Source organism: Sylvia atricapilla, chromosome 3 (genome assembly GCF_009819655.1).
Source record: "Sylvia atricapilla isolate bSylAtr1 chromosome 3, bSylAtr1.pri, whole genome shotgun sequence".
Lineage (NCBI taxonomy): Eukaryota > Metazoa > Chordata > Aves > Passeriformes > Sylviidae > Sylvia > Sylvia atricapilla.
Genome location: NC_089142.1, coordinates 98,332,217 through 98,353,737, shown reverse-complemented (window position 1 = coordinate 98,353,737; position 21,521 = coordinate 98,332,217). Strand labels below are relative to the sequence as shown.

At 40.9% G+C, this 21,521-nt stretch overlaps 1 protein-coding gene across 1 annotated transcript in view; it reads right to left on the bottom strand.

The window, feature by feature from the left end:
- The window catches only part of ALK (ALK receptor tyrosine kinase), a 220,891-nt gene that overhangs the window by 154,340 nt on the left and 45,030 nt on the right, over positions 1 to 21,521 (bottom strand). Inside the window, exon 4 of the mRNA XM_066314448.1 lies at positions 6,099 to 6,300. Within this exon, the coding sequence (XP_066170545.1) occupies positions 6,099 to 6,300 (202 nt within the window). The remainder of the gene's footprint in view (positions 1 to 6,098; positions 6,301 to 21,521) is intronic.

Genomic DNA, 21,521 nt, shown 5'->3' with positions numbered 1-21,521 from the left:
TACCTCACAGATCCCAAATGATTTTAATTTAAATCTCCCCAGCAGTATGAAGTTCAACAGGACTAAGTGCTGGAGCCTGCACTTTGACCACAACAATGGCCTTGCCTTCATCACTGCAGGCAGGGGCAGAGTGGCTGCAAAACTGCCCAGCTGAAAAGGACCTGGGGCTGCTGGTTGGCAGTGCTGAGCACAAGCCAGAGTGTGCCCAGGTGGTCAGGGGCACCTGGCCTGGATAAGCAAGAGTGCAGCCAGCAGGAACAGGGTAGTATTGTCCTCCTGTTGCTGACACTGGTGAGGCCACACCTCAAGTGCTGTGTCCAGCTCTGGGCCCCTCACTACAAGAAAGATATTGACATGGTGAAGAGTCTGGAGCACAAGTCCTATGAGGAACAGCTGAGGGAGCTGTTCCTTAGCCTAGAGAAAAGGAGGCTCAAGGGAGACCTTCTCACTCTCTACAAGTCCCCAAAAGGAGGGGGAGCCAGGTGGGGATCAGTCCCTTCTCCCAGGTAACCAGTGATGAGATGAGAGGACACAGTCTCAGGCTACACCAGTAGAGGTGAAGGTTGGACATTATGAGGAGTTCCTTCATAGAAAGGATGACTAGATATTGGAATGGGTTACCCAGGGAGGTGGTGGAGTCACCATCTCTGGAGGTGTTTAAGAAAGCACTGGATGTGGCACTTGGTGCCATGGTCTAGTTGACACACATGGTGATGTTTGAACAAAGGTTGGATTCTATGATTTCAGAGGTCTCTTCCAACCTAATTGATTCTGTGATGTTGCACAAACTGAAAACTAAATAGCAAAAAACTCCTCAAGGTGCCATAACCAAGAGAGTAAAAGCTTTCCTCATATCTAGAGTTGAGGTACTGGAAGAAACAAAGGTTTATTAGGTGGAGAAAATAATTTTTCCACATGCAAGCATTTGCTATCAAAGACATCCAACTGATTCTTCCTAGGTATCGAGTACAGTATCTTTTGAAAAGGAAAGGGGGAAAAGCAACACCAACTTGTTTTTCCCCTTTTTTTCCCTTCCTTCGCACTTAATTTCACAGACTGAAAGGGACTAAAAGTTGGCTAGTGGGTAATAGCACAGAAAAAGTTGAAGTGCTAATTTTCTGTCTAGAACAATTCAAGTTCTCTCTCTAAGATTAAGGATTAGTGTTGCCGGGCCATCAGGGTGGGAGAGCTTAGTTTCAAACAAATCCATAAATCCAAATTATTTTCCTGGATTACCTGAATTTCTCAAATACACAGTTTGAACTGAGTCACTTAAACTCCTGATTTAGAATTCTCCAAGAGTAAAAATGTCCTGTAAATTCTGAGACATATTTTGATGCTTAAAAATACGTTTAAATGCCCCAAATACACACAAAGATTTTGGTCTTCATTCTTTGGTCTTAGCCCTGGCAATTGCAGAACAAAGGCTTGAATTTAGTCGAGTTTTTCAAGGAGAAGGGAAAACAAGTACACATCCTCACAAAAATAATATAAAACAAACATCCTTCTATTAAGGCCCTGGTCTCTAAGACAGGCTACTGAAGCTACTGGTAAGAAAGAAAGAAAAGGAACAAAACTAGCACAAGAAATAACCTTCAGACTTCAAGCCTCAAGGTCAAATGTGACAGATGCTACTGATTCCTTCATATATTTTCCTTGACATCTATCAATGCAATCAATCTTAAGTGAAGTTGTAGATGCCAGAAAGGGAATAGCCTGTCATGATTTGCAGCAACCTTCAGAACCAGGTGAACTTTCTGCTGGAAGTGCTCCGTGCACCAGTATTCATATACCTACTAAAGTACTGGCTACGTGAAGTATTTGTGTTTTATTAGTTCCTTTTTCGTGCATACATGCTCATATTTCATGTTTTATGTAAGAAACACTTTCAACTTCACATATTTACACAAAAGTTTTCAGATCAATCTCAAGCTTGGTCATGAGGGAGATCTACAATAAAAGACCACATTGAAATTAGGTGCCATTTGTTACATTCTTATAAGACATTTGGTTTGCTGTACAGTATTGTAATACAGCAGCTTACCATTAATAGTGCAAGTAGAGGTATAAAGTAATAACGGCAATTAAAATGAACCATGATAATTTTCTCCTTGCCAATTTCTAATTCATCCAAAATACACAGATCTAAAGAAATGAAAATCAATCCTTTATTACAAACTCTAACCTTGCTGACAAGATTTCCTTGATTACCTTTGTGTTTTCTCCACTCTACTAAGCACACTTGCAATCTTACTTGCTTTATAATTACAAACTTAACACATGGGAAAGAAAGATGAGAGGTGAAATTAAATTAGTGACCACAGTGACAGTCTGACAAGCACCCAGAAATCAACATTCAAACTGTGGCAGCAATTCTGCTTTGCTAAATTACCAATGTGCAACATAAACATACTTGATGTCTCCTCACCTACAGAAGCAAAAAAATGGTGACCCCATTAAAATAGTAAGAAAGGATTGCATACAGCACCATGGGAACAGAAAACTAGCAAAAGATAGTACCCACATCTGGTGTCATTTGAGATAAATCAGAGTGCTGTGCTTCATGGCAGGAATTATAACAACTCTTGCCATTACAAAGGATCAATAGCAGTGCACTGGTTCTCTCCCTGTACCATCTGCGGGTGCTTCTAAAACCCAACAAAATTGCAAGAGATGTCAGAAGAGACTAACCACATCAAAAACATTCAGACTCAGAGCACCCAGAAACACTTCCATGCAACAAATCTAATTTTAATAGAATGTTTTGTTCTATTGCGATGTATTGTTCCCCATATAAGAGTCCTACTGATTGTTTAGGAGTTAAGTTAGGAAAAGGCTAACCAAGGGTGTTCCAAACCCCACAAATTAAATTGGAGCAAGACCTTTCTCCTCTTTAGAAATAATAATGGTCTTTAAAAGTATACAATTCTGTTGAACAACAACATAGTTACCTTCTGAGTGGTAAGCATTCTTGTAAATGTTATACATAAAAGCTATGACTGTATTTGGCAGAGTTTCTGTGTACCACAAAACAAGTACCCCTTTACCAACCTCTGGTGTTCACGACTCAGGAGCCATTCCCAGCCATCACTTCTGCCATTCTGGTGTATGTTCCATCTGCCCCACCCTACTGCAGTGAAATATGTCAGGTAAGAAAATAAAACGAGCAGGTGTCTTCCCCACAATGTTTTCTGTAACCTCTCTGGCTCATTATGGAACTCATACAACTCTAGTCCACAGGCTGGGGCCATTTTTTTCTTAAAGAATGAGACCAGAGGAGCAAACAGAATGCCCTTACCTGCTTCGAGTCTTTATGCATGATCACACCTGGTAATTTTCACACAGACAACATGGGTGAGTTCTAGTAACAAATATTTGGGTGCCATGCTGTCTTGACCTAATACTATTTCATAGTTTTACGTATATTCTACTTAAAATCAGCCTCAAGTGCTGTCAGCCAGAACCTTGCCTTTCCTGGTTTCACCCTGAATGAAATAGTAATACCTGACAGAATCTGCTTTTTTCTCTTGTAAATGTAGGTGAACTGTGAAGACCTTGTAAGATCTAAATATATATAATTTGAGTTATATAATTTAAAAAGAAAAAAAAAAGTAAAGATGATATTAGTGCTGTGCATAGTTCAAGATCTGAGAAAATCTACCCTAGAATTAACTTACTGCTTTATCACCCTTCAGATGCATTTTTTTCAATAAAACATATTCTTCCTGCTAGGAGCTTCATTTCAAGCAATGGCATGGACTCCCTAATGCACATACAAAGTCACTGGCAGCTACACACACTTTACACCTCTTGTTTGCAAAGCAATATATAAAGCATATAGAATCAAAGAAGTGTCAGCTTTGAAACTTTAAAGTGCTTTTATTTCTAGCACAGACTAATCATTGGGGAATTCAATTACTTTGTGCCTAGAGCTAAAATCCTTATAAAATTTTAGAAATTATTTAGTTATAGCATGGTCAAAGAACTCATTATAAAATAACACAATTTTTTGCAATTTCCAAGACAAAATAAAATATTGAACAGAACAGATTTCCACTCTAGGATTGCTAGCTCATTTAAGAACTCCATTGAATTATTCTTAACTTTTGATCAGCTATACTGGATTCCTATCTAAAGGAAAAAAGATACTTTAAAAAGTAATATTTACATGTTGTGTTATCAGAGCTGGAATAGCTAATATTATCCCTCCAAACTAAGGAGGGGCAGTCAAATTCTGGAATGAAGATTCAGGGCAAATGATGACAAATTGCTACCTTCTCATCTGTGCCTGTGAGAAGCTATTTAACCATCCCCAAGTGACATTTATGTGGGCACAGTAGCAGAGTTTTTCTGCATTGCTAAACTGAAAGAAGAGTTACTGCCTCTTGCAGTGAAGGGACAGGACCGCAGGAAGACGGGAAAATGAACCAGCTCGTTGCTCCAACTGGAGTTTTCCAGCACATGGAGTACCAAGGAGTCAGACATACAAACCCATGAATGCCACAGGCACATCCTTACCCCTCCACATGCCACAGAGATGCTGTTGGGGAGCAAACTGCACTTCTGGCAAGCATATGGGACAGTCAAGCTATAACCAAAGCCACCTTCTGTAGAAGCACAAACCCTCTTTAGTGTGGGGATGATCTCCATCTGCAACACACAGCTGAGTCATCCACGTTATCACCAGCAGATGGCAAAAGTAGGAATTTGTTACTGTACTTAAAGCCATCTTTCCCTTCCCTTCAAGGCTCCTTACATTTGGCACTTGCCTGTGCTCCTGGTGAGTTCTGCCCACCCACAGATGGGAGCAGCAGCTCCTCCGTGCAGCAGAGCAGAGTGTTTCACACACAGCAATATTCCCTGTGAGTGCCAAGGAGCAGTGGCAGTGCCAGCACAGGAGGCACTTCGCACAAAGCATGTTTATTAGCTGTGACACAGAACACAGCATTTGCAAAGAGCTAAGGAAGAAGACAGCTGCTGTGGCTCCTCTAATTACCTCTCCCCAGACATCAACAGCAATTTACAATTTGGATGATGTTGCTGGAACTAAGTATGATCTAGATCCACACACAGGCTCTCCTCCTCACTTTTATAGGCCATGTGTTATATGAGAATTACAACTATTCAAACTGTTTCTATGAGTTAGGTTATCTCCTGCAAGGCTTTTTATTGCACATTCTCCTTTTGCTACTGGAAGATATAGAATTTGCTGTAGACAGTAATCAGATAATCACATCTTGTTACGAGCACAAGCCAGCAGGATTTGCTATTAGAAACTCTCTAATCTATCACATCAAAACAAAGAACATTTGAGATGTTTGGTAAAAATTATGCTTCTTAACACATTTCACAACAAAGATAAGAAATAAAAATTTTAAATAGTCACTGTATAGAGCAGGTAGAACATTAGCCTCACATATATCCAAATTAAATTCCGAGTTACTGTACTCCTACAGCATCTTGAAATATTTACTGTGTTCACCTCCTGCTGTTTTGCTGCTAACAAAAATTTAAAAGAATACACAGGAAGTCTGACAAATTAAAACATCATCAAGATTAGTTGCACAGAGAGGATAAAACATTTCAAACAGTTGCACCCTTGAAAGAGCAAAAGCTTTCCTCCCCTACCAGTAGTTCTGAACAGCTTTATGGGCAAAAAAAACCCACATGAAGAAGTGAAGACAAAACCAAAAATGTATGCAGGCACACGAAACTGCAAAGACTCAGTAGATATTCTAAGCCAAATAATATACATGGGTTAAGAAGCAGCAAAAAGCAATCACACAGAGAATTAGGCAGAAAAGCTTTAACCTGAGGATGAGTATCCATGCTCTATCTGTACCTGCAAGCACTGAGAATCAATGTGGTGTTGACTTAGAGACTCAATGGATGCAGAAGTTTGCTAATGCCTTGTATAATAAAACCGGCACCAATCTCCACCTTCTACGATATTTTAGACCCATGCAAGACAAGCTTCTCCTCAGTGGGGTGTTCTGCTCCCCTCAGATGTGCAGCACGCACTTTGTGGCTCTATTGCTACACAGTTGAGTGATTTTTCTCAATTCAAGCTGTGAGTCAAGCAAGAGGATGAGACTTACCCATGTTTCTCTGGACCCTCCTCTGACAGGATTTCACTGCTGCTCTCATCAATGAGATGGACACGAGCAATATATTCTCCTCTCTGCTGGTAAAGCTTGTACACAGCCACTTGAACTACACATTGATCACTGTTGCTCCTCAGCCAAGGGCTCAGGATGGTGGGGCTTGGCCTCTCTGATGCATTGAGAAACAGGAAAGAACCTAGAAGAGGATGCAACAAGAAAGCTTTAAAAATTAGAAAATCCCCAAGGCCTCCTAGATTACAGATGAATACTTTTGAGTTTTAGGTCTCAGCTCATTCTGCAGCCCTTCCATACCTTACAGTCAAGGATTACATTTGCCAATTAGTTTGGAAAGTTTTCCCATTTTGTATTGAACCTATTAATATTAAAGCAACAATTCAATGCACCTCTGGATGGTCCAGAACAAATATTACACTTAAATTTAACTCCCAAAAGAAAAAAGCCCATACAGGTGATTAAGGAATTTTAGGTTTAGATTCTATAAGCGCTTGGGTCCGGTTCAGACCCAAATATATTTGCATTGGCTCAGCTGGATCCTGATTTGACAGCTCTGGCGTATACATATTTATTTATAATACTTTATACTGTATCTAGTCCTCTCACCCAAAGAAGTAACACAAATTCAATAGCTTTTCTCATGCTCTTCTATAAACAGAAGACTGCAGCAGTTTTAAGTCTAATATTAGAGGCAGGATAAAGGTCTGACACAGTTTCATTTCTTCAGCAATTCATTCTAATGTATTAATTTTATATGCAGCTAATCCACATTAAACATTTCATTATTATCCACTACATTGACTCCCTCGGCCTAATTCTATTTCAATACAATCTGAGGCTTATCCAGTGGGACAGAGGTAATGTATTTTCATCCCATTGCTGCTCATTTCAGGTGAGTCAAATGACTCCCTTTCGGCAGCTGACTAATTTATCAATTTGTCCACAGAACAAGCACACTGGGGCCTGTAGTCAGCAAATGAAAGGGACCAACTCTTAAAGCAAGAAAAAGTATGATATTCCACAAATTCTAGCAAGACTGGTCAGGTAATGAAATCTCATTGTCTTGATTACCTGGAGCATCCATTAATACAGCCTGTCATTAATACTGAAAACATGCAAGTGTGATAGAGTTTAATTTCATTGGGAGAGAAATTAAGGCTCAATAGGGCTGTAGTTGAAACTTATTTTTAAATGTGCATGAATTTTAGCCAGAGCAGAAGCTTGTTTTTGAAACGGCAAGTTGCAGCTTCAGAGAAATAATCTCCAGCATTACTGAGCAAGGCTCATAAAGTATCCAGAGTATCTAAGAAAAACTGTTGAGGAGCTACAAAGGAATTCTTCTCTTTTTCACCTCAGTGTGTAAGCTCTGGACCAGGAGGTGTACAGCAACCACTGAGCTCCTGCTGCAGTTCACCTCCTTCCACGAGGCATCTGGTGAATTGCTTTTATTTGATTGTTCTAATTTCTCTTGACTGAACCGAGAGTCAAGAGCTTGGATTTTAATGGCTGACTGTCAGATACTGGTTTAGAACACAGGAATTGCACTTGTGTTCACAGATGTCCCCTTTGAAAAAGACTGATTTGGCTAACCATCTCAGGTCACACAAACAGCAATAATGGAAGAGCTACAAATGAAAACTGGATTCCAATCAAAAGCTGTTTCCCTCATATACACACATTTATCATAGAGAGCATTTTTGACATATTGCTCAAAAAAGGTGTTCTTGGCATTTACACCACATAAATGAGATATCAAAAACTAGAAAACATCTATACTGAAAAAGAAATATGAAGAAATACATAAAGTACAGCTTGCTCAGATGTCAAGGTTTTCAAACAGAAGAGTGGAATGCAGTCACAGCTTTTTTTTCCTTAATAACAAGATTCTTTTATCTGAATAATAGTCTTTAACACAGTTGCTAATAGAATTGTTTGATGAGTTTAAACAGTTTTTGTCAGTTATTTTTGTTGGTCAGTAAAAGAGAAAAATCCCCAACAAAACAAAATCCAACTACATGCATCATCCTTCCCTGTCTCCCTTTTGTTGCAAACAAAAGAGAATTAGAGCAGTAAATCTTGTGGCTTTAATTTTACCATCCCCATAAGCACAATGAAATCTCTGACATGAAAGGGAGCAAAGAGATTTCTGCTAGTGGCAGAAAGACACTAAGTGTCTCAATAATTGCTGATGGTAACTTGCCAGGTGCAAGAGCCATTTGCACATCTTACTGCCTTGCAACAGGGAGTCAGATTTTAAAAATAACAAACAAAGGCAGCTCTCATCCCTTCTTTTCTTGCAGTGGTTCTAAATCAAGGGAGCTGCTAAGGATAGTTCCTCTTATGCCCTGACTTGAGGTCAGGCTTGAAACAGCAGTGAAGTCCAGTAGTAGAACCAGGTGGTTGCTACAACAAATTTGTGAGACAGTCATGAATCTTCTTTGTTCTGACTTTATTTCTACTCTCTGTCTGCAGGGCTCACACTGTGCCATTGCAGCTTATTACTCATCACATGGCCAGTTGTACCTACAGATTTATATTGCTAAAAGCAGTACAATTTTGCCATGGGGGGGTTACCCCAGCACACTCTCCCCAGATGCTGTTCCCAGGAGGAACAACCCCACACCAGCTGCTGTGAACTGGTGCCCAGGAAATCATTACAGAGACTCCATAATGGATTACACTGCATCAGCCTCACCACCAACACAGTCTTGTTAGAAATGTCCTCCCAGTGCATCCTTTTGGGGAGATCACCTACCTGGGCAAATACTAGAGCTGTGAGAGGTTGTATTTTTTATATATATACACATTTATTTTATTTTAAAAGATGAGAGAATAAGCACAACTTTGGTTTTGAAAGCTCAGCTACCTCATGAGTGACTTCTTTGTCTGCAGCAGTGTTCTCTTTTTTGCTCTTATTGGTCTTTTAGTTTGTAAGTGCCAAGCAAGGAACTATCAGAGCATCATTTATCTCTGGTGTTATGGGAACAGTTTCCAAAGTTGAAATGGGGGTACTTGCTTTAACACTACATTTTCTTATACAGCAAATGTGAAGATTCTGGGATTAAGCCATGGCACCCACAAAGAAATAATTAATGTATCTGATGTGAGAAATCATACATTTTGAACACAAATCCCTATGCTTCTCCCTTCTCTTATAAACACAATCTCTCAGACACTGCCTGACACTGTTCCCTGCAATGCTCACCCACAGGATCAGTATGACCACCATTTCCAGGATCAGCCTAGAGATTGCTTACTTAAAGGATCACCTGGAAATCCATTACACATCCATGCCAAGGGATACAAGAATATTTTATTTCACAGCAAAATACTTTCTCAGCAAAACCAGAAGCTACATGTTCACCTGTATTTCCTCACAATCGGAATCCACGTGGCATGCTTTGAGATCATTCTGTAGACTGTAAGACTCTAAGGTTCCAGCTGGAACTTCTCTGCACATATTTTCTCCTATTGGTTTGCAGCTCTAATAAGACTCTTGGGATCCCCCTGGGTGAATAGCTAGAAAAAGCACTGTAGCTTCCACCAAACCTCTGTCCTATTTAGGTACCAGGGTGCATAAGCTGAGATAAAGGCTCCATCATGGTTCATGCTGCCAGTGTCCCATTCTGCTCCTCTGGACTCTGGAAAAATCTTCTCCAATGAGTCATTGCAGGAGTCTTTTGCTACAGATTTTTACTTGGACCCTGGCTGCATAATGCAATGCTGATATTGAAGAGACAGAGTTAAAATAATGAAATGGTAACTAGATATACACCCACAGACCCGGGCACTAAGCACTTCTGGGTTCCTGAGCTCATTCATCATCACCACACAGAATTCAAGGTTTGGAGAGGGAACAGCAGCCAGTATTTTGCCCCCAGCACACCAATGTTTGCATTATATGACAGAAAACCTACTAGCTGATACTGCTCTGTGGTGTTCCAGAAAGTGCTGGTCTAAATGCAAATACTTTATTTTTCATATTCCCTCTAAACAGTCACATACTGTGTGACAAACCTACCAATAATATTCAGCTTCTAATGATAATTTTTCCCTGTCTTTTAAATAGCTGCAGTCATAAGGCAATGGTGTTACTCATCCTCATATGTTGTGTCTGATAACATCTCTGGCAACTTGCTGTCACTTCAGACAAACACACATGAAAAGATATTTATGCTTTAAGCACAGTAGATTATTGCAGTTGACATAAAAGGAATATTACAAAACAAATTAATATATCCTGCATGAAAAATTGCTGTTGATCCTTTGGAACCTTGTTTACAACATTTAAACATTCATGTCACACAAAGGAAAGGATGGTTTATCAGCTTAGCAGCAAGATGTTTTTGAGGTGATGAAGACAGCTTCAAGTTCTACTGCTCAGGACTAATGAGTTAACAGATGATTTATAGACAAGAAAACTGATGTTGAAGTACTATGCATGAACAGACACACCATGAACAAAGCACCTGTCCAAAAAAGTTTTCAAATGAAGAAACACAAACTGGTAAGCCTAGGACTTAAACCCACATAAGCAACAAAACCCATTCCCACCATCTCTGGCTCAACATCCTTATCTAGTGTGGATGCACAAACCATCTGAAACACATGCCAGTGAATGCTGAGGCAACCCTGACATGCTCTCAACACAGAGCTATTCCTTTGGCCCTTGGAACTGGGTAAACTTGAAATCCTATGCAAGCCCTTTGAAAAGCTAGTCATCTGACAGCTACCCAATAGCTTTGAATGCACCCTGCTAACACCTCATATCCAAAATCCTTCCTGGTCAGTCCTAGGGGGAAAGCACAGACAGAGCTAGGTCAGGTTCTTCTGCTCAACAACCCTGTGATGCTCAGTGAGGTCAGTGCAACCCCACTGCATCCTTGGGCATTTCTGAGCCAGCAGCCCAGGAAAGATGGGTGCAGCCCAAAAAGACAGCAGCCTGAGAAGTCACAATGGGAAATAGGGATCCTCAGCAAAGTTTCCACTGCAGAAAACAGCAAACGCTCTTCTGCAACAAATACATTGAGGCAATTCCTCTGCTTGCAGCTGAGATCTAGGATTTCCAGCATATGATGGGGCTGACTTAATAAAGAGCAGCTCTGAGAAGGACCAGGTAGTCTTGATGGGTGACAAGTTGGCTGTGAGCCAGCAGTGTGCCCTTGCAGCAGGGAGGGACAATAGCATCCTGGAACACACGGGGAAGAGTGTGGCCAGCAGGGCAATGGAGCTGATCCTGTCTCTCTACTTGGCCCTGGTAAGGCCACATTTGGAGTTCTGTGTCCAGTTCTGGGCTCCTTGGCACAAGACAGACATGGAGCTGCTGGAGAGGATCCAACAGAGGCCACAAAGATGATGAGTGGTTTCTCTCTCTTGTAAGAAGAGACTGCAGCATCCGGGCCTGTTTAGTGTGGAGACTAGAATACTGAGAGGGATCTTACCAATGCATGCAAATATCTCAAAGTGCCAAGGGGATGGTGCCAGACTTTTCTCAGTGGTGTCCAGTGTTAGGCTGAGGAGCAATGTCTAAACTAAAACACAAGGAGTTCCACCTCAGGACAAGGAAGAATTTTACATTGAGGGTGGCGGAGCCCTGGCACAGCTGCCCAGGGACATTGTGGAGTGTCCCTCCCTGGTGACATTCCGACCCCACCTGAACACGCTCCTGTGTTACCTGCTCCAGGTGATCCTGCCTTGGCAGGGGGGTTGGAATGTATGCTCTCCTGAGGTCTCTTCCAACCCTAACATTTCTGTGATTCCGTGAAAAGGAAGAGTCAAAATACAGCTAGGCTGACGTAATCTGATCACACTTATAAAACAGCAATTTAACAATCTTCGCAAAACTGATAGATTGTTATTCTGAACATAAACTCCATCTTCCTACTAAAAGGATTTTATTACCTTTCACGTACAAGTTCAATACTCTACCAGATTAAATTAGAGCTGTAAAAACTATTAACAGTCAACGTCTGTTGGGACTGTACAGTAGAGAAAAATTATTTAAATCAAGTTTTATAGTCTTTAGAGATGCTGACTAGAGAACATTTCCACTAGTATCGCAAAACATCCCACAGAGCTGGTCTCTGCATTCTTCATTTCACACTTGACTTTCAAATTAACTATTCAAGCAAAACTCTTGCCGCAGGAGCTCAATAGCTGGCAAAAGCCATGAAAGAACTGGGCACTACCTGAGTGACAACATTTAAGAAAAGATTCTGTTATACTTTTTCTGGGCTTATATATACAGATTTTCTAATTGCCTCATCAAGACTCCAAAATGTGCTGAATGCGAGGAATGTGAATGGTCTCCAGTGCTGAGTGCAATGTGACTACATAAGCACCAGAAGATTTGCAACCTGCTATACTTGCATCTGACTTAAAATTCATGAAGGTAACAGCCTTTGAATTATTACAAAATTTGGAGCTGAACAATTCTTAACAATCTAATTATGGTAATTGAATGATATCCTACCTCTTCGGGAGTCGATCAGAGTTCCTGCCATCAGCTGAAATAGAACAGGGATTTCACTTCTAATACTGAGCAGGAGTGCAAGCACGTTTCTCTGGATGATGCAAGAGCAATTCAGAAGCACTAATGAATTCTTGCTAACTCTGGTGGGCATGTCATACGTTTTACAAATGGACAAGTTAGGGCAGACATTAAACAACTCCAAACAGCATGCAGCCAAGATTGGTATCGGAGCTGAGATCTGCAAGTCAAGACTCTCTAAAAATTACCTTCTATTTCAAGTATTTTTCATTTCCCAGTTATAAAGGGAAGGCAAATAATCCATCAAAGCAAAATAAAGTAAAATTTTGTTCTGTTACTAAGGCATCAAGCAAATTTGATTTGCCCCATATGATTTCTCTTAAATTCAATGGCTTCACTCATATAAAACCTTGTCCCTCAAACAACTAGTGTTCATTGTCACCCTTGGGAACTGCAGCAGTGTTACAGAAATGTGGCTTGAAGTTTGGAAAGACAAGAGTCATTCATTTTCTCACACTCCAGTCCCAGAAATTTTCTCTATTATTTTAACTATTCTCATGGAGGCAACCTTACACACAGAGGAAGGGGTCTCCTAGCAGTGACCTTCATGCAATTCTTTCACTGATTTCCGTCACTTCCCTATGCTCAGGTGCAGTGCATGCCCTGAAGTCCAAATGAACACCCTTTCAAGATTTATTACTATTTATCAGTTTAAATTCCAATAATCCCTAGCATAGTCATATGGAAAAGCTGGATCTCATCACAGTACTCTTTAGATAGGCAACAATAAAAGATGTTTTTCTCACAAAGCAGTTTAGATCTAGTTTTTTAAAAGCAAAGTCAGATGGAAGAAGAAAACAATTAAAAGCTCCAGGTATTGCCTTCTGTAACAGGAGCTAGAGCCAGATGCTGCTACAGCCCAATTCCTAAATGACTCAGCAATGTTTGCTCTGAGCTAAAAAGCACTGAACTGAAAAAAAGTAGTTAGTTAATTAAAAACTTAAAATTCAATGCTGAAATTAAAATCTTTCCTACAGAATGACAGAAGAGTCTTTAAATAATTCAGCCTTGCACAGCTGATTAACCAACATGCATCTTCTCTTTTGCTGCTGACAGAGGCAAATGGCAAGTTGCTTTTGAGATGTCTGTTCTGAGACTAGAGGATGGGAGAATTTTCTGTTACTGTGAGCAAGACAGACCTAAAGGCAAAGCTACGAGGAAGCTGGTCATGTCAGTAAAAACAGAGAGGCAGAATGCCTGTTCAGGAGCTCAGTGTGTGCAGTAGTTAACAGGAAGGTGTGAAAGGAAGCCTAGTGCTGTGCCTCTAGTTGCTGTTTTGCCCTCGAGTGTGCTTATTTGATTACACTCAGGAGGCTGGAAGCTTAAAAATTAAGAAGTTCAACAATACTGTGATGCACAAGTATCTGAATAGAAATGTGCCTGGAACAGAATTGCAGCCACTCACATTTCAGTAATGTCAGACCACGTTAAACAAGTAGTTAGTACTGCAAGTTAGTCCTCTGAAGAACTAGAAAGTCACAGGAGAAAGCCCCTAATTAAATCTCTGTAGTGTAGCACTCCTCCTTTTGCATTCTCTGTCGGGATTAAACTCATCACACAAAGCTGGCAAAATGGCAGCTTCTAAGTGCACAAAAGTCATAACTCAGAACATTGGAGAGCCATGACATTTGTACACAGATAACATAAATAAGACAAATCAAGACCAGATGATGCATCTTAATGTCTCATACATTTCCATTTGTTGTTGTCATCTTCTCCACATACATGTATGTACATTCATGCACACAGTGCCAGGAGTCTATTAGCTGGCCAGCTGTCACTGTAAGTAGTGGGAAATGTGATGATCCTGTCCAGAGCTTGTTAAACGCCTCATAGCATAAAGCATCTGTCACCAAATCCCTGCCCATCCTAAAGTTGATCCATCCTTCCTCCATCTCTAGCCCATACCACTTCCATCCACCTGGCTGTCAGTAACTCAGGTATCACTTCTGCATGTCAGTTTTGTTTGGCAGACCCCTTCTCACCCATCTGTCAGCCCTAGAGCTTCCTCATACTTTCTGTGCTTTCCTAAGTCATCACTCCAAGGATGAAAAGGGAGGAAAGTGCCTTGGCACACCAGTCAGAGGATGGAAGGAAATGCAGATGGCAGAAACCTTTTGAGGATGCTCTGCTCTACTGTGAAAGCTGTCCTGGCTGGTTTTCCTTCTGCTCACTCAAAAGCCCCACTTGACATTCACATGTAAGTAAAAAGCAAGCTTCACTCACATGCCAGTTGTCAATGAGTAGCCAAGTGAGGGGACAATGCCCTTTCCCCTAGGTCTGACACTGAGAGCTTCTCTGTATGTTGATAGACATGCTGAAAAATGCTGAGGCAATCAATGACAGGAGAGGATTCCACCAACTTACACAGTTACTGTTCCCTAGGCCTTCGATTACTTATGTGTTCCCCAACAACACAGTTAACCTTCACACTTAGATAGCATTTTATAAATTCAAAACCTTGCAGAAACATTTAATGATTGAACCTCAGGATGCTAAAAATCTATTTTCCAAACTGGAAAAAAACAATATGAAAGTCAGGGGCTTGCCTCAATGTGGTAAAAATCAAGCATCAGAATTAGTAGCCTAAACTGCTCAATTGCCAACAATCTGATTTATGATGGCAACGTTTATTTGAAACAGCTAATTTCATCGGCTTCTTGCTGTTAACTCTTTAATTACAGCTCTACCTAATCTGCCTTTCCTGTGAAATAAAACAGATTCTCCTTTATATTGTAGAGGCAGTGGTGCAGGTGAAGGATGGACTATGGTTCAGATAAAGGCTACATGTCCTGGTGGGATGAGATCTCAGTTCACTGGACTCCAGCTGTCTGTTCTCAGTTCTGGCCTCTCAAAGACCTTCCAGCATAAAAATGCAAACAGCCTGTCCACTGCTGTCCCCATTTTAAAATGGGATCACTGAACCACAGGAACTGCAAGGTCCTTCCATAAGTCTCCATCCAATGTCCTGCCCTGAGAGAACCATCACCAACACTAGATGAGGGAAGCCACAACTTTGTTCAGCTAAGTCTCAAAAGCCTCCAGGCATGGACATTTGACAGCCTCTCTGGGCAACCTGTTCCAGCACTGCACCCTGCTCCTGGTCAATCTGAAATCCAACCTAGACCTTGCAGGAAGCTGTTGGGAAATGAGAAGCTGTTGCCACCACCCATTGTATCCTCTGCTATGGTGGAGAAGTATTTGGCTTTGCCTTCTTTCTATCTCTCTGCTGGGCAGCTGTGGCCACCTCCAGCTCAGCTCCCCCCAGCTCTCTGAGAGGGTACATGCTGCAGCCTCCTGAACACACAGCAGCCCCACTGGGCCCTGCCAGTTTCCCCACATCCCCCCTGACCTGGGAAAGGGAAACCAAGGCCAGACACAGCAATCGAGGTGTGGCCTCACCACCACTGACTGGTCCAGAATAAGTAATTTCTCATGGCCTGGATGCCTTCCTCCTATCTTCGTTTGGATGGCTGCCTGCCCTATTTTTTATGAGTTGGGTCCTCCACAACATACAAGTCCTCTTTAGCAAGACTACTCAAGGTCACCACTTCTCAGCCTGGGGAATGGGATACTGCACCAGCAAACCCTGGTGCAAGAGCAGAGCTTATTACTTCTGATGGCTCCACAAGGCTCCTGTTAAGCCATTCCTCAAGTTTACCAAGGCCCCTCTGGAGCAAAGTTTTGCCATCACAACATCAGCAGAGTCCCCTCTCCTTTCAGCTGGGGATCATCTACAAGTTTGACCAGTTTCTCATCTTCTAGGTCATGAGTGAGAATACTGAGCACTACCAGTTCTGATTCTCCCAATCCTTGCTGCCCTTTTCTTGAACCCAGGCTGTCACATGCTGAGGTCTGGGGATTGCCTTGGCCTGTAAAGACATTCACTGAAGTTCATGTTCCCAGTATCATCTGTCGATAAAATTGCTTTAACATGTACCAAGGAAGATGAATGGATTATTTAAAACACTTCATTTCCCCACTGGGCCTAGGAGACTCATTGTGGGCCAGACCTCTTTACAGAGAGTACCTCAGAGATTCACCTGGACCAGAGTCCAGGAGAATGAGGGAAAAGACAGCTGGCAGCTACAAAGAGACAGGCAGTGACAGCAGCACAGCCGGAAACAAAGAGGAGCTTCAATCATGCCAACAGTGACCAAAGCACATGTATCTCAAAATATTTTTCCTACAATGCCAAGCCATATTTCTGTGCCTTGCCTCTTCAGTTAGCTTTTCTTATTGTGATTCAGTTGAAAATTACATTTCTGCTGAGGAACAGCCATTTTTTTCTTCAACTTGTTTTTTGCAAACTGTCTATCACACTTCCGGGCTCTGAATACTGTGAACTGACTGAAATAATAAGGACACTACTTTTTCCAGCCGTGAAAGAGCTGGGAAAAGTCTCTCACTCTTCATGCAAGCAAATACCCATGGGGCTTCAATGTGGGTTTCACATGAGTACAAATTGTAGAAGTTCAAGCCTTCAATGCACATTATGGATGAAAGACTCTACAGCTCTTTTGCTCTAAAAATGAGAAGCACAGCCACAGGGGATATGCCCACAGAACAGGGCATGCCAATCATCTCACATGTTGCAATCCTACCTTCAGCATGACTTACAAATCAATTCTTTATCTCAAGAGGGAAATATTTATCTTAAAAAACAACAAATTTTGACAGGACGAAGCCTAACTATAATGGAGGAATGTTACATGAAATTCAACTAAACAGCACTAACCGTGATAGATTATTCAAGTTTTCTTCTTCCAACAAGAATATTTATATATCTCTGAAATATCACCACAGCCCTAACTAAGCATTTGTCGCAAAAGACAAACTGCCATATAGATTGTCAGGGGAAAGGTAGGTCGAGGTGTATCTGCAAAGATGTACAAAGCTCTTCCAACCAACTACATTCAGCAGTAGTACTTTTCAGCCTTACTGAAACTATCTAATAAAAAAATAAAAAAAAATCAAGTAGCCAGACTTATCATTCTGTTGGCATCCCCAACAAATTACCTTTAGCTCATTGACATTCTAATTTTCTAGAAACAGGCATAGTTATACTAGAAATGTTATGACTTGTGTATTTATCTTGGTTACAATTATTCTATGCTCTTTTCACTTCCATAAGATATAGCATAAATGAGAAATCCCATTTTATTTGGTTTTTGTTAGCTGTAGAGCGAAGGAACTATTGTCTTATTAAAAGAATGTCTCCCTACTCTAGTTTTATCCTGGAGATAACTGAACGAAGAGTAGATGGCAGGATGAATTGGAAATGGATTGCAGCTCAAAACATGGATTTTTACACAGCCCAGAATGACACCCAAGAGTTAAGGAGCTGGCTCTGCCCAACAGATTGCAGCTGATGGTTTCAGTGGGTCCCTACCACAAAGACATTACCATTATCAGTACCATAGTGAGACACCCCAGTGGTAAACCAGTGTAAATGAAACTTTTGTGGTTCCTGTACTGCAGACAGTGGATTTTTATCTCAGTGCTGTCTCATTCTATCTGCACTAAGCCTCAAGTGCCCCCTCAGTGTTTGTCCCTGTGGAACAAAACCTCAGTGAATGTTACTTCTGGACAGCATGTGCAGGAGATACAGGAGCCCAAAGAGATCTGGCATATGAGTGGGGACAGCTTGCCTTTACACAACTATCCTCATGCTCCACTTCCCACTCAGGTGACAGATGACTTTCCTGCTAGTGAAAAACTGGTGGAAATCCTTGATTTCACACACTGATGCATTATGATAACTGGTGTAGTATTTTATGCAACGTGGCACAGATAGAATTCAAAAGTAAGCTGAGTGAATTTAGGGTACTTCGGGGAAACTACCCACGTTGTCCATAAATTCACAATGGTCACTGGTGTTCTACAGGACAGCAAGGAAAGATGCTTAGGCAGCTTTAATAAGGCTGCTTTTAAAAGCCCATACTGTGAAAGACCATATTAATAAAGAGGCAAGATGTTACCTGTTATTTTACATTTACACCACTCATGTCATTTGCCTACATTTTGCATTTCACCTGCAGGTCACTTTTCTTTTCATGATTGTGCTGCCTTCCTTTCCTAATTGGAGGCATTAGCACAAGACTGCCAGATCTTGTGGCAAGGAATGTTATTTAAAACCAGACAAGATTCAGCTTTTCTGACTTTAAACAGAACCTTATGACCACCTGTCAAATGATCCAAGGTTCAACAGACCCATGTTTTTTGAAAGCATCACTTCTGGCCTTAAATCAGCCTGGCAGCCTTCTTTTAAGAGCAGGAAATAAACTCCCCTGGGAATAAGCTAGTGGAGGCAGCAGACATGTAAGCTGTAATACAACAGTGAAGAGCAGAGAATTCTTCTATTTCCAGTGACATCCAGCCACACAGGATTTACCGCTATGGCTTTTCAATAACCCAAGTCCTACACAGAGGAATGTGCTATTGACTGTTATGAAGTGGTTGGCAGAGACTCCATAAAGGTTACAGGAGATACCCAAGCTTCACTGAATAATGCTCCCTCCCTCTTTGCCTTTTACATAAAAATAAATATTGCAAGGTCATATGCAACAGAAATACACTGCTGACAGCATGTCACTATGGAGGCTCTTAATAAGCCCATAGGTGTTTGTGCATATATGTCATATCTGACAGCACAGACTCTCAACTCCTGCAGGCAGCGTTTTTCATCCCAACTGGCAAGGTTTTAATGGCTTTTCTATTAAACTGGTTGGGTTAAAAAAAAGGAAAATAACATGACTTTTTTGTTCATTACAAACATGGAACTGATCCTGAAGGGAACATGGCAGAGACTTGTAGACTGAGAAATCTTTCAAACCAATTTCCATCTTTGAAGATGAGCTGAGTATTTGATTTAATTAAGTCTCACTATGGCTGTAGCCCTCGTTCTAGACAATGGTTGATAGTTTTTTTTTCTTTAGGAGAAACATATAAAAGGAAGCAAACAAAACTGCTGAAACAGGAAAACTGCATTCTTTTGGTGGCCTTCAACACTGAACAATTACTGAATTTTACTGTTCAGAGGAATCCCGTTTTTCCCATTTAATGTAATCATACACCTACCAACACGACTCTCACATTGTGAGGAGTACAGTAGCCACTTTCAACTTTCGGTGTTCTTGTAGAAAAATTAACTGATTTGGAACTCTGGACAGGAGATGGAGAACAGAAGAAAGCTGGTCAGGTGCACAAAACTAGCATTCTCTCTCCAAAGCTATAATTCAGCATTCAAGCGCACACACAAACGAGATTTAGAATTTTTGAACCTTTGTGATTTGAGATACTTGATGTTCAAGCCTCTGTCAGGAACCAAATACCCTGATATGAAAACCAAAAATTACAGGCCTGACTAAGTGACCATCTTTTGCTATCCTCTGTACACTGGTCCCTTACGAAACGAATACCTACAAACGTGTCAGTGTGTTTGCACATAATTTTTCAATTTGCATAGAAAATAGAACTGAAGTCAGTATGAGCATTGGGTCTCATAATTAAGAAGTTTAAATAAGACCTGCTAATCCTACCAGTTCTTTTTGCAGTGACCCTTACCTGGGGTCCCTTTCTATATCCACTGTTTCTAATGCAAAGGCTTTCACGTGCACTGGATACTCCAAGGATGGTTGCTGATATCAAGTGTGGATGATAAAGTTTTCATTACTGCTTGTCCAGTGAGTGTAAGAGGCATTATTTGAAAAAATGTGGTACATTTGACTGATTTTGCAAAGAAACTAATGCAAATGCACAAATGCTTTAAGGGTGATTCTGAAACAAATTAATAGAACCAGAATGGTTTGGGTTGGAAGGGACCTTCAAGATCATCCAGTTCAAATCCACCTGCCATGGGAGAGATCTTAGACCAGGGTTCCCAAAATCCCAATCAACCTGGACTTGAACACCTCCAGGAATGAAGCATTCACAGCTTCTCTGGGCAACCTGTGCCAGTGCCTCGTAGCCCTCACAGGGAACAATTTCTTCCTACTAAATGATCTCCATCTGCCCTCTATCAAACCACTCATCCTACCACTACCTTACCTGAGAAAGTCTCTCTCGATCTGTTCTGTAGGCCTCCTTTAAGGACTGGGAGGCCACTGTAATATCTCCTAGAGTCTAATAATGAATAATGCTGTACATGCACTTTTCTCCTTTAAAATGCTGTATAAGCTCTACCACTTCTGACTGTTTCAAATACAAATTGCAGAATGCTTCTAAATGGAAGATGGTCTTCATTTGGAAATAGCAGACAACTAGAGCTTGGTAACCATTTTATATAACTGCACAGTTTGCAAAGCCAATAAAATGCTCTTTTGAGGAAATACTAACCCGGTACAGCTAGATGGAAATCAGATATCACTTCACATCAAGGTAAAAGCATCTACTTTGTAGTAAATGAAGTGTACAAAACCCAAACCACACCAAATAGGATGGTGAAAAATGATATATGAAGCCATAAAGAACAACCTCCATGGTCCTATACAGTTCAGTCTGCAATGCTTGAGAAGAGCAGACTGAAAATATACAGAAAACACAACTTGATGCTATTTCTTGAAATATTAAAGAGTGTTCAAGTGTTTGATAACAGCCTGCTATTTGCAGATTTTAACACTTTGTGTAGGGTAGGTGGAGGTTGATCAAGAATTATGGTTCATAAACAATTGGAACATAAACAATTTTGAAATATAACAGCACTCAAAAGAACCAAAATATTTTATATTTTCTAGGAGGGTTAAGCACTGGGTAAAGCTAGCACCACCTACACTATAGCATACAGAATAATCTTGGCTTTGTAGAAATAATAGTGGCAATTTGTTCCTTAACCTCTAGACTTCCAGCAGGGC